At 39.4% G+C, this 14,624-nt stretch overlaps 1 protein-coding gene across 4 annotated transcripts in view; it reads right to left on the reverse strand.

Annotated features, from left to right (window-relative positions):
- The window catches only part of MCC (MCC regulator of WNT signaling pathway), a 202,014-nt gene that overhangs the window by 67,458 nt on the left and 119,932 nt on the right, over positions 1–14,624 (reverse strand). For all 4 annotated transcript variants that reach the window (XM_082784232.1, XM_082784233.1, XM_082784235.1 and 1 more), the window contains one exon: positions 6,682–6,795. In XM_082784232.1, the coding sequence (XP_082640358.1) occupies positions 6,682–6,795 (114 nt within the window). The remainder of the gene's footprint in view (positions 1–6,681; positions 6,796–14,624) is intronic.

A 14,624-nucleotide genomic window follows, 5' to 3' on the forward strand; every position in this document is an offset into this window, starting at 1 on the left:
TGTATCATGAAATACTACGTTTTCTTTCCAACTGAGTATTATTTCCAGCCTCTTTGGCTTACTCTTCTTGCCAGCAGACACTCTACTGCAATTATGGCCTCTCAGTAATGCATGTTGATTGAAGTTATGCTTTGTAGTGGCTGGAAAGAGCAATACTTCTAACCTTTTGCTTCTGACCCCCTGCAGGAAACAGCACAATGGCATGTGTACTGTGCTGCAAACAAGAGAAAAACTCACAAACAAACTGACAGTATAAAAAACACATTTGTTAATTGAAGAGCTGAAATAGATGGTCCTAAAAGCAATTCTAAAGGCTACAATTCATAGTAGTGTATGAGGTCCTCTAACATTGTTGCACCAAAACTTATTTTTTCAAATCAAATTTCAATAACATTTTTCTTTGCAGTCATTAATAAAATTTCTTTCAATATTTTTTAACTTTTAGGAATACGCACATTCCAAGGTTGTAGTTCCAGACATTAGAGCACCCTCCCACAGACGACAAGAAAATGTTATTTTCTTTGTGAATCTTGAATCAAAAGCAATTTCACCAAGACAAGCAGAGTATGTCTTCATGATGAAGAGGAAAGCAAGGGTTAAATTTTAGAAGACTGGTAATGTTCACTAGGCTTTTAGGACTTCATGCTGACAACTGACATATATATTATTGTAACTCTTATTGTAGGATCATTCAATAAATTATTTCTCAGGTTTCCATATTGTAACACTGTATCTGGATGAATTACTAAAACTGCTTTCAAAGTGCAACAGTAACAGTGAAAATGTTTAACCAAAAAATTAAAACTTTTTAAGTACAATACAGAGTTGCTTGTTCTTCCTTTCTAAATCCACATTTCATGATAAATGCTGAAGTCCACAAACACTAGTTAAGCATTTTCCAGAACAGTGAATCACTGTTTTTTTTCCTTTTAAACCAAAGGATGTTTTGGATAAAGTGTGTAATAATTATTTTCAGACAATAAATAAAATGCTTATCACAACATTTTTTATCTTTTTAAGCTCTGCACTGAAAAGCAGAATTTGTTTATCTTGACTGAAGATATATGGACTCCTGCTAATGGACCTCAGCCACATTACCAGACTTGCTTTCTGTTTTTTCCAGCCATTTCACAGTCACCATTTTTCAGGATAACTGTAATTTAGTGACATGACATACATTGTGAACAACCAGCAGTCTGGCAATATAAAGACAGTAGTTTCAGATTTGATTTTTTTTTTTTTTTTAAAGGCCTCTTGGATTATCTTGGGCAAAAGTAACTTGAAAAGGCAGGAAGAAACCTCTGGGGGAGGTAGGACATGATGCTAAGAAGGACCGCTGTGCCTTGGAGGAGGGTACAGGGTCACGTATAATAAATTGTGGTCAGTCATGACAAGTCTCAACTGAAAATGGGTTTCCATCCACGTAATGGAAATACAATCCAGTATGAATCCCAAAATGCAGCAATGTAAAATTCTTATGGTTATACAGTATTGCTCCTTATTATTGCACATTTATCTCAAGGCTTGAAAGGGAAAAGAAACAAATGCCTCTCTTGGTATCCATTACTTTTTTTATTTTTTTCTTTCTGTGATACTCAGTCTGTTCATCACTCTTTAGTTTCTGTGTCTTTTGAGTATCAGAACAATGATCTCACACCAGTTCCTATTTCTCTTAGATTATGATTTATTTGCATATGTCAATCACAAACTTTTTAAGACAAATACCTTACACCCTTTTCCTCATCCCTCTTCCAGCTTCATACTTAAGTTCTGACCAAAACATTAAGGGCTCTGATTCTCTGAGAACGCAAACACAGGGATAATCCACTAAGAGGCTGCAAAAGATGAGTGATTGCTGAGGTCAGGAGAAAAGTTTCCAGCACAATTTTCTATGTAAGTGACCTTTGGCTGGTTTTTGGTACAGATAAAAAAGGTTATTTCAATTACGGAATAAATTAACGATGCCTGGAAAGACCTTTGTCTGACCTCTTGATGCTGGGAAAGAACCACAAAAGCGAGAAGAATATGCAAGAAAAGGATAACAAGAGAAAATATTTAAATCCAAGGATACTGTTGCAACACGATGCTACTGCCCACTAATGTACACAAATCTCCAACCCAAGACACGGTGCAGACCTTTGTGTTAAATTGGTAGTGCTCAGTCAGAGGACACAAAGAAAAAAAGAAAGAGAAGCACCAGCAGTGGTGCTAGGCTAACAGATTGCTGAGCGCCTCCGGCCCTGCACAGACACAAACACTGGCTGCGGCACCATTCAGGAAGAATACAAGTCATCACCTGAATTAGCCACAACGACAAACCTGTCTAACGGGCTCACGGGAACTAAAAATCTCTACTCAAGTAATACGGCACTTTAATTTAAGAGGAGTGGCAGATATTAAAGTGGCAATCAATTCATCTAATTTTAAGTATAAACACAGGTCCACTGTGCCAAGGCCTCAATCATGAATACATACATGGTCAGAATTAATTATTTTGTGGTTTATTCAGTGTATACTTAAGGTAGAAAAAGAATACATGAAAACAAGGCTAATCCACGTGCGATGAAGACATCATACAACAGAATCAGTTTTTTGAGAAACTGATTTTTTCCCATGAAGTGTGCATGCCTACAGCGTGTTAGATTTATTCACATGCTGAAGTTCTGCTGCCCATCCTATATTGTGAATAACTGGAAGAATGGCAAGGAATTGTAACTGCAGTCATGGAACTGACTGCTCCTCTGACAAAGGATCCAGAATGTAGCAGCAGAGTATTTGTTACTCTGTGCCTAGAGCTCTTATGAAAGTCTGAAATTACCAGGAATGAGTGAAGAGAACAGAATTACCTTGTGAAAGAAGATGAAAGGACAAGTGAGGTGTAGGAAGTGAATTGTTTGTTGTTGCTGTATTTACTGAAGCTGTCAGTGTGTTTCTCAATTCCATACTTCTACCATGAAACTGTAGAGCTGCTACAGATCAACTGTGGTAGGTAACGAGGCACCAAATAATCGCGGTGGGACAGGGAAGGGGAAAAGGAAGAGCAAAAAGAAGAAAACTTCTGGATTAAGATACAAATTGCTCGTGGAGGTGAAGTGGACTATTACACGTGATGCAGCCTCTTGCTCAGGAAGCTCACACACTGTTGGTGGTGGAAAGGCAAGGACACATAAAGAACAGCAACCCCACATGTATTTCTTGCGCCCTCCCTTCAGACATCTACTTTCTATCACTACCAGAGCCAGGACACCAGGACAGACACCACTAGCAGAAAGCACTACTTTTATTCTCAGAATCACAGTAAGATTTGGAGAGATGAGATTAGCTGTGGTTGACCACTGCTTTACAGCAAATTCCATCCAAAAGATCAGTCTGGCACCAAATTGCACACCAGTACAAATACAGACACAAGGAGGTCTGTTGTCTTGTGGAAATAATACAAGGGTGTAGACAAATGCTCTAGCAGGGTCTCCACAGACTGCAGGTTTGGAAATGAGCTCTACCATGCCACAACAACCATTAATCAGTTACATCCTTTATAAAAATTTTAAGCACAAGCTATCCAACTATCTTTCTTAGCCCTTTCTCATCTCTATTACATGAATTGTGGCTCCCCAAATCATCTCCCTTCTGCAAATCATTAATCCTTTCTTCCAAAGCATTTCATTTGCTCCATGAAACAACGGGAAAGATATTACCAAAAACGTGGTTCAAGAACCGTTTGTATCATTTAGCATGCATTTAGAATGCCAGCTGAAATGAAATGCTTTGCTTTCATAAGTATAGCCCAGGTGCAGAAGTGAGATTTTAATGCTAGCACAGCTAGCTCCTGAAAATAGTTATGCAGAACCTCAAACACTTCTTACCTAATTTATGCCTTCTGAACCTCTAATTCATATTAGTGAGGAAGAAATGCATGAGCCAGAGGTTATAGGGGAGAAAATGACACATATGATAAGAATATGGAGAAATCTCTGCGGGTTAGGAGGATAAGAGAAAAAAAAAAAAAATTATGTAGAGCATCTACTTGAAAAAGTGATGCAGTTAGAAAAAGAAGAAAAGGTAAAGTGGGCCATCAGAGTCTCTCAGCACTTAAACATAGCCAACTTATTGAATATATAAGCTGCCCTTGATGAATGACTTTTAAAGACTATTTAAACAACTGTTTAAAATGGCTATGTAAAAAACGAACATTTCAAACTTTGCCACGCTCCAATTTCTTTTAAAGCCCTCAAGTGGGTAGAAGTGAAATGCTAAAACATTTAAAACTACATAAAAATTATTTAAGTGTTTTTTTTTTCCAAAACACAACTGTGACAATGTCTGTCAGCAGCCACAAATGTAGCATTACAGAGCACCTTTTAGACATCCCAGATATCCTTGTCATTTCTGTAACCAACAGATAATCACCACCATACAACCAGTGGGCTCAGTCGTCCATTCCCCTAAAATTTCTCTATTCCCATCAGCATTCCTCTTCAGCCCCACTCCCACAGCTTTACAGTCTTCCTTTTAGGTGTGCACATAGAAGTTGTTTTCAGCGTGGAGAAAGGTGCAGCAGAAGCACACCAGACTTCTGATGGGCCAGATACTCTGATTTAATGATATCCATAGTTTCGGTGGCAGTCATCCCTATTGTCCTGTTTACAACCATCATCAGCCCAAGATGATGGAAAAAACCCTCAGCATTACAAATTTCTCAATACATGCACGCACAGTTAGTAACCAATCAAAGGAAAACACCAAACAATCTCATGCTAACAGAGCACAGTTAACCATCAAAGAGGATTAATCATTGCATGGGAGCACCTAGAATCATAGCATGGCTCGGGTTGGAGGGGACCTCAAGGATCATCCAGTCCCAACCCCCCTGCCATGGGAAGGCATGCCACCCACTAGATCAGGTTGCTCAGGGCCTCATCTAACCTCGTCTTGAACACCTCCAGGGATGGGGCATCCACAGCTTCTCTGGGCAGCCTGTGCCAGGGCCTCACCACCCTCTGAGGGAAGGAGGGTACCTACAAGGTACTCTTCATTTGTTGAAATTTTTATACACGTTTTTTCATAAAGTCCTGAACCTAACAAAACTAGTTAGCACAAGACTCTGTAGAGTTATAAATAACAACAAAGTCAGTGTAGCCATGCGGAACGATAAAGATTGCTTAGGTAAGGTGGACCCATTTGACTGATTAACGACTGCCAAATGCAACATCATGTCAAGCTGTACCTCAGAAAGAGGACTCTACCTCAGAGAGCAGCTGAAGTTAGGAAAGGATCTCAAGACAATAGCTGGTAAATAGTGTGTGTGACTCTGGCTCATAGATAAAAGGAATAAAGGGGATGAGGGTGTTTTTTACTTGTGTATGTTGCACTGATGGGATGGAATAAGGGTCTTGTTTACAAGCCTCAACACCTTGAAGGTAACTGAAAAAGTAATCAGGGAATGCAGACAAGGATCCAGACTAGAATGGGTTGCCCAGGGAAGTGATGGCATCACCGTCCCTGGAGGTGTTCAAGGAAAGGTTGGACTTGATGCTTAGGGACATGGTTTAGTGGGTGACATTGGTGGTAGGGGCATGGTTGGACCAGGTATCCTTGGAGGCCTTTTCCAACCTTAATGATTCCATGATTCTGTGTTCGAAGAACTGAAGTAAAATCCTTAAAATTCAGACTGCTTCAATATTTCTACATTTGGCTAGAGTTTAAGTAACACATAGATATAAGCCCCTACCCAAATGTCCTGAATACTGAAGGCTAAACTTGCAGAAACTCAGAATGGTTGAGGTTGACAGGGACCTCTGGAGGTCACCTCTCCAACCCCACCCACTGATGGTGGGTCACCCACAGCAGGCTGCCCGAGACCTCCAGATGGCTTGTGAGTACTTCCAGGGATGGGGATTCTGCAGCCTCTCTGGGCAACAAATAAGATGGGATAATTTACACTACAAAATGCTTTGTCTGGCTCTCTGCTAGTGTGAATTAGTATGTATTTTGCATTAGTTTTAAATTGTAAAGTACTTACAGAAGGTATTTGCCAGAATGGCAGTACCTGAAAACAAGGGTTTTGTTTGTAGAAGTATAATTGTTGTTGTTTTCCCTGTTTACATCTGGCTCTCTACGTTTATCCTAATCTGATTTTTTTTTTTTTTTAAGAGCTGAGAAGGCATTAAAACACAAATCTTACTCCTATTTAGTCTCTTGACTTACCACTGACTGTATTTTCCATAACAGATACATACAAACAGGCTTACTAGAAGGTAGACTGAGATCACTAATCACTTTTCACATACCACCAAAGCACTGCAAATTGGCAATAGCTTTTGATCAGTGTTAATTTGTGCTATTTGAACGTGCCCAAGACTGAAAGACTCTGTGATCAGTTACCTAATCCACTGAGAATTGCAATTTTTATATTCTAAAATGCTTTGAAGCACTCACCGTTAAAAGAGGTTGTTTATGTTGGCTTCAAAACAAAATCAATCTAATTCTCTCTTGGTATTTTTTAAAAGAATGTCATCAGCACATAAAACTTAAAACCCATGGCAACTATGTTTCTTACAGTCCTAAAATTCTTTTCACACATTACATTATTTCATCCTTTCCCCACATACTATATTTCTCTATGTGGAACAAGAGCAACACAAAACCAAGGATCATCTTCAAAATCTTGAACTATTAGCTCACCTGTGCTTTTGCCAATTTCTTTTCTAGCAGGTCACGCTCTCTTTCTGTTTGTTGTAGACGTTTATTAAGCTCCACTATGTCTCCCTTTAATGATGCCAGGGCTGCTAAATGAAGCTACAAGACAAAAGGGGAAGAAACAAATTAACCAAGTCATAAGCCATACAGCAGTACAATTTGAAAGAAGATACAGGATTACACAGCAGCTACAACATCTGCAGATTTCTAAGTAGTTAATAGAAAGTTAGAATAACGGAAGTGAAAAAGCAAAGCACATATCACTAAACTCTCTTAACATGCAATTGTACTCTTGTGCTAGTTCACACATTCCTTCATCAGAAAACAAATTATAAGGATAAACACAATGCAGAGTAATTCAGCTGGAAATGTGCATCTCAGTTCTAGCATGAGTTTAATAGGAAGTATCTCAAGCTTTGTGTTATAAAACCTTACATTAAATATCAACCCAGATTTGTAATATAAAAGAAGGTGTTCTGTGTTTTGATGTCTTTGGAGATAAAGAGGTTATCAGTGTGGCAAAGGGAACAACTCCATGCATAGGATTCAATTTAAATTTGCAATTACTGCTTATTCAACTTTCAGCTACTGCTTTATTGTTGTTTTCCTCAACCTCACCTCACTGAGAGGCAATGATTCTAGTCTATTGAAGCCACACATTAAGAACGTGAACTGATTTTCATTCTGCAATAGATTATTTTGATGAAAGATATGTATCTATGCTGAGCTCTGCTCTCTGGGGACAGCGACAGGACCCGAGGGAACGGCATGGAGCTGGGACAGGGGAGGGTCAGGCTGGGGGTTAGGGAAAGGGTCTGCACCCAGAGGGTGGTCGGGCACTGGGACAGGCTGCCCAGGGCAGTGGGCATGGCACCAAACCTGATGGAGTTCAGGAAGTGTTTGGACAACGCTCTCAGACACAAGGCCTGATATTTGGGTGGTTGTGTGTGGAGCCTGGAGCTGGACTCAACGATCCTTCTGGGTCCCCTCCTACTCAGGATATACCATGGTTCTGTGATTCTGCATTTAACTGACAGCATTTGGAAATACATAGGAAACTAAGATAAACAACATAACTAAGTTATGTCAGCTCCCTAACTTAGAAATCAAGAATAATCCTTATTAAAAACCCAACAATTACAATGCATTCACATTCTCTTTTATCCTCAATATATCCCTTTCATTATTACAGCAAAAGTAGCAGCTGGAATCCAACATTCTGTATTGACAACCACAACAGAAAAGCCCAGGAGGAAAACTAGCCAATAACTCTGAAGCCTTTATTTGTAGCAGTAAAGGAACAACTCCAAGTCATACTGGGTGTGAAAACTAAAGTGACCTTTCACACTGGACCAAGTAACGCAGCAAACACTGCTCTGCTGCAAAGACTTGGACCAAAACACAAACCCTTTTTCTACCACTTAGTCTGACATTTTATTGGGCAGGTCTCTTTAAGTTATTTTTCTTCTTCCATTTCCAGCCAATCTGCTAATGAGTCCCATTTTTGTATCAGTTTACCTTCACAATACTAAAAGCTGGCAAAACTGTATGTGTTTTCATGCACTGATGTGTGAAAGTAGTTGTAATACAGAAAAGAGACTCGGTCATTTAGCGATAACTCCTTCGCATGCGGTGTTCCTGTTGTTACAGAAAAGGCCACTTCTGGCTTCAGCACAGGAAACTTGATTGCACAAAAACTTCAGATGTGAATTCTGTAGTTTTAATTGAGATGTAACTATTTACACTAAAAGCTCTGGACATGCTCATTTGTCAGTTCAGTCTAAAGCACTTTTATTGTGCCAGCTTCAAAAATGTGTTACACACATGCAGTTGTTCATTTCAGCATAAACATACACATATGCAATTTTACGTTGCAGTATGTTTAAGATTCTTGAGCCTCATTTTTCAAGTGAAAAAAACAGCAGTTCAGGCCTGCTATGGACATATGCTACACAGTTTCTTTCAAATACGTGTTCTGAATTGTCTTAGGTCCAGAAGCTCCCCAGATATTCAAGTATTCTTGGCCTTTGGAATAAGGTTTTACTTCCTACCACAGGAAACCATGCACTGGTTTTACAGTGTGGAGAAACAAGAACCAGCCTAATGGCACCAAGCTGTTCATAACTGACTTGCAACGTTCAGGAAAGCTGGTGAACTTGTAAGTCGCCATTTTTTCCCTTAACAGAGAAGTGTTGCAATGAAGCTCACCAGCTTGTTCATCAGATTCTGCATCCTTTATCACAGCTTTCAAAACACACGTGAAAAAATTGCTACAATTCTCTAAATTGAATACAAAAAAATGGTGCGTAGTCAAGTAAGTATCATTCCCTTTTGCACACTGTAATTAGATGATCACCAGCTGTGGTTTTAATTACCAGACTTATATGTTCATACACATGGAGCTGTAAAAGGACACCATTAATTTAAAAATCTCAATGAAAACCAACTTGTTCTCTGAACAGTGGAACTGATGGAGCTGGCTTCCTGTGGATTTGTCTTTGATCCTTCCCACGCTAAGAGCTGCTCAGCTCTTCTTCATGCCCCCTAGCACATCCCAAATGAGCTAAGAAGCAGCACGAATATGTCCAGCCTCACCACAATGCTGCTGCCTGGCCTGACAGCCCCTGCCAAATGAGGGTATCCACCGGGTAAGCTACTCCTGCCTTGCTTTCACCATAGGGTCTCTCTTATCCAAAAAAAGAGCTGCTTTTTTAATTACAAAAAGGTTGTTGCAACTTTCACTATGCAAAATGATCCTTTCCTTTCATAATTTGAATCAGGTCAGTTTCTACATGCCAATAAAAAAATAATAATTAGCATAACAGAAATATCAGACTAGACAACATGAAGTTATCAGACAGAGAGGAATGCTGTTTGGGATACTCTTCAGTTTCAATGTGCTCTTTCAGTGAACCCAGTGCAAACAGCAGTAAGTAATACGTGAGTGGTGCCTCCAGCTACTACTGTGATAAAAAATAAGGTTAGCAAAGGTAGAGTAGCTGTCTGACCTTGGCTATAGAAAAAAAAAAAAAAAAAAAAAAAAAAAGCTATTAGGAAGTATTGCTGTATCTTTCCTTAAGGAAGTAAGGAAATGTGAACAAAGAGTTACCACAAACAAAAAAAATTACCCTGCAAAAAAAAGCCCATATTAAGAATTCAAATGAATAAACCCAACTATTAAGGATGGAAAGACTCCGTTTATAAATCTCATCCAGAAAGTAATGATTGTCATGACTGCAATTCTATGGTACTGAATCATTTCACAATATGAGAGCTGAGAAAAAGAGGAGAATGGAAGTAGCCAAACGGCACACAACTTTTTTTCATCTTCAGCAAACAACAGAGAAGGCAGACTGACTATCGCCAACACTGATATCAGACATGTATAACTCATGGAGGGCTGCCTCTTAACAGCACAAGACCAGGAAATAAATTAAAAACTCCATAGTTTGCAACAATTAGGTTATATACCACAAATACGACTGCTTGCACAGCATACTGGTCTGAACCTTTCAACAACAGCTCCCATGAAGAGCTGCTTGAGTACAGGGAGAACATTTCATTGACAAAGCCAGCATTGTTCATACACTTTATATTGATCCAATACAGAACGTAATGAATCTCACATTTCACAGGAAAAAAAGAAAACACTATACGATGCCAATGCACCCAAACTGTCCAACAGGACAGGCAAGGTCAACACAAGTGAAAGCAATATCAAGAAAGAAGGGATCAGACAGGCAAACTAACTTGTTCCTCTACCATTGGCCAAAGAAGTAAGAGTTCTTTCAGTCAAGAAAGTAGGTGCACGTGATTGTTAAAAAATGCACCACCTAACTTAACTCAGAAGTTATACTTTCTACAAAATTTTATGCAATGGCAACTGCAGGTTGTTCGCCGAAACATAAATAAACCACATTTTATACCCAATATTAACCTGCCACTTTTTAATAATACATATTTATATATGTAATATATAAAACATACATAAAACAAATAGAAATCTGTGCATAACATGCTGCCTTTAAAGTGAAAACTGCTGTACTGCTACTTTTTGAAAGATACAGTAACTCAAAAAAAAAGTCAGCACCAGGTTAGGAAAACCAAGCTCCTGACCTCTCTTCCAGCTTCCTTTGTGACTCGAGTCCCTTCCCCATTTTACATGCCTCTACAACACCTCACACATGTATGGTAGACATGATTCAACGATGCATTGTTTGTATACTGCCTTAACAGCTGCTTTTGGTGCTGGGCTCTGTGACACCTTCTGTGCAGGTGCAATTAGAAGCAGTATTTTCTGGCAGTCAGGTGTCTCAAGAATTTTTTGGGGAGAAGAGTGCAAAAGCAGATGGGATAGTAATATGAACTGAACGACAAGGAAGCAGGATACCACTGAAGTAGTACATACTGCTGGAAGTGTTCTGATGCCTCGAACAAAACATGAGACAGATACAAAGAGCAATGAAGGAGAGTGCTGAAAAAAATGAGAGGTTACAATTAACCTCATCACTAAGTTTGATCCTCATTTTTCTTCCCTTCCTTCTGAAAATAGCCTAGTTAAATTGGATTGCTAAAACCAGTTCTACTCACAGTATCCTTTTCAGCAGAACACTCACAAAAGGGACAACCTTCTCCTTCTGAAATTAAGGAACCAGTCTTTCCCTTTTCCTAATTTCCTGCTTTCATTAGCTACTACACGCTGCACATCAGCTTGGGAACTGGTGTTCAGAAACCTAACTTGTGACATAGTAAGTGAGCTGTAACAGCATCAAGACCATGGCAAGGTGTTATAAACCCATAAACCAAGATGAAGAAGCCAAACACCAAGTGACCCATTTATTTGTTCTGCCTGTGTCTTCTGCAACTGGCCAATAAACCCGTGCACTGGAAGAAGGCCCAGTGGAGATGGGCCAGGCGATGTCCCCACGAAGCTCAGGGAATAACGAAGCCTGTGACTGACCACAGCTGCTGCGAAAAAGCCGATTTTATCTCCTCACAAATGGGGCTGGAGGGTGGCCATCATTTCAAATAAACAGCTGCATCAGCTGAGTGGATGAACTGGTGGTCTAGATGTTCCTCCCTGAGATCATTAAAAGAGTACAACCAGCACTGGGGTGGTGTAGACATGGGTCAGCCCAACACAGAGTTTACAAACTAAACAACGGCTGAGGAGAGGAGTGAGCCAGCAGCAGAGCTGGCTACAGCCCAGGCATGCCTTCCTGGGAGGACTGGGGATTCTCAGTGCTGTCACAAGCGAGAGCATTACGGAGACCAGTAACAGAGCTTATACTGGTGTAGAGATTGAACTGTGTACTGTAATTCCTATGTGCTCTAAGCGCAACTCAATTTGTGCTGTACTTTCCGTGTATTTCTATCACTATGCTAACTCAAAAGTCTTGTGTAGTATCACCTACCTTCACGTAAGTATATTTAACAGTAAACATTGCACCCGCCAGACAAGAAATACCTAAAACAACCTGTTCAGGACGTATTGGACCCTGACACCCTTTCCTCTGTTTTCCATTTGTATTTTACACAGTTTGGTGCAAATAACACACAACACAGGGTTTTTTTCTTTGTTTTCTTACAACTCATTTTAATGGCAGGCTGTATACACAAGCACGCCTGATCAAATGTTCAGAATGCTGCCTCATCTGTGAAAACCTACCAAACTTTTTCTTATCAGATGTCATTACAAAGCGGCTTTGTAATATGAGAGATGGGAGACTTCAAGTACAGCATGCAAAATGCTGTGCTTAGAACTGTGGAAAGGGCAAAACAACAAGTGCCTATGTGTTGTATTTTCTGACACCCATCTTCAAGGTGAGGAAAAATAAGGCTAAACCATGCAATTACTGTCAAGGAAATAAAAAAAGTCGGCAACATAAGTTTATAATGAGAAACACATTTTAAGACAGAAAAATAAAACTTTGTCTGGATTTTGAATTGAGGAGTTTCAGAGACGTGCAACTCTCCTTCACTGTCAGCCGAGAACAATGCCACGGTTAGCCCAGGAAATGCTTCAGCAAGGCTGGATGTCAGCAGCTGAGATGAAAGAGAACCTGTCACCCTAACATGTGGCATGTGTACTTCAAACTTGCATAGCAAAGGTAAAAGAGGAGAAATGTACGGGGAAAAAAACAGCATGAAAAATTACAGCACGGGTTCACATCTTCAAAAAACGTCAAGACAAAAGCAAACAAAACTGCAAACAAACTTTCATCTGAGAGGAGCTATAGACATGAAACTTGCGTTACAGTCGCTGTACATAATGAAGGTGTTGTTAAGCTTACGGTTTATCAGTAGTGCAGACAGAGTGTTATGTGCAAATAGTACACTTAAAGTGACAGCTACATAAATGTGCAGATACTCTAAACTGTTTTTCTTCTCAGTCCTACATGTTTTTTATGCCTCCTTTTCTCATTCAGGCTCAACGAAAGGTGCATTTTTGTTGTACAAGTGATGAAATAAATATAAGTGAAGCCTGTTTCTGTGAATGTAGTGGCAAGGTGACACTGAAAAACATAAAAGAACCACCATCTCCCAGAAGCAGTGACAGGACAGTTCAATATTCTCCAGACAATTTCAGCTTTCTGATCTCTGGAGCTTAACCCTGAAATACCACTGCCAGCTGCCCTTTACATAAATACCTACGGCAAAGTCAAAATGACTAAAAAAGCAATATCACTGAACTGTTCGATATGTCTACCAACATGCCCTAACACTGAATGTTTCAAACAACCGTTACGTGGTAATAAAAAAAAGCTACAAGTTTTTAAATGACATACAAAATGGACATTTTGTGACTATCCTGCTGAACCAATTATTGCCATATTAGACATTAGACAGTTACATCATATGTTTGTGCAATACCAAAAAATAATGTGCCAAAACAAGCCATGAAGGAACCATCCCAATTCTAGAAAAACAAAGACAAACATTCGTAAGGCATACTTTGTTTTAATTTGAAAAATCTGCAGAAGATGTGTTCAGTCTGTTCATGTTATTTATAAACAATTTTAACTAAGATTTTTTTTTAAAAGGAAATGAACATTTCCAGGCACTTCATATGCTTGTGTATATTTCAAACTATTTCTTAAAAACAAATAAACAAAAACATTAAAAATCACAGTAAATTCCTGCCTTAATCAGTGAAAAGTATCTGACAGAGAAAATATACTACAGGCTTGTTCAGAAGTGTAACAGAACAGATAATTTGGTGCTATCCCACTGAGTATGATCAGTTTTAGAGCATCATTAAAAAAAGACATAATCACGGAAAATACGTCTTTATTTGAAAAGGTACTCAGAACAAATTGCACTTGATGAACAGAGCATGTGCTAATTTGTACTTCACGAGTCCACCTGAGGGACAGATTAGTGGGTCTACTCCTATTACAGCAGATGTTCACACCTTCATGGAAAAGAAATTTTAGGTGACATGAGAAGAAAAGCCTAAACACGTGGTCCAAAAGCAACTGGAGAGGCAAACATCTGAATCTGAAGACTGCACAGAAAAACCACACCTTGCAAAGGTTACTCTGTTGGGATTCTGAACAGTATCAATTGTCCCATTGCAAGGCAGCCCACACGTCCACGGTGATACCCTTTCACGTGGCTTTTGTGCTACGTTTAAAGGCTCAGCCTTGCTTTAGCCCTCCAAAGGGGAAACCCACTGCCCACTCCGAAGGGGGAAATCACAGCAAGATTTGATGCCACCTCATCAGTCAATTTATTTAGCATTCTTACAGCCCTTACAATTACTGGCAGAAGGACTATCAATACAATTCAATTAAGGTAAATTATCCCATTGTTTTTATCACTTCAAATTGATGGAAAGAGGAAAAAGATCTTTCTTTCTCTTTTGGCCCAACACAACTGAAGAAACTGAATCAGGAAGGGAGAGGAGCAGTGAGGTTCAGCCTTTT

Source organism: Aythya marila (genome assembly GCF_965140915.1).
Source record: "Aythya marila genome assembly, chromosome: Z".
Lineage (NCBI taxonomy): Eukaryota > Metazoa > Chordata > Aves > Anseriformes > Anatidae > Aythya > Aythya marila.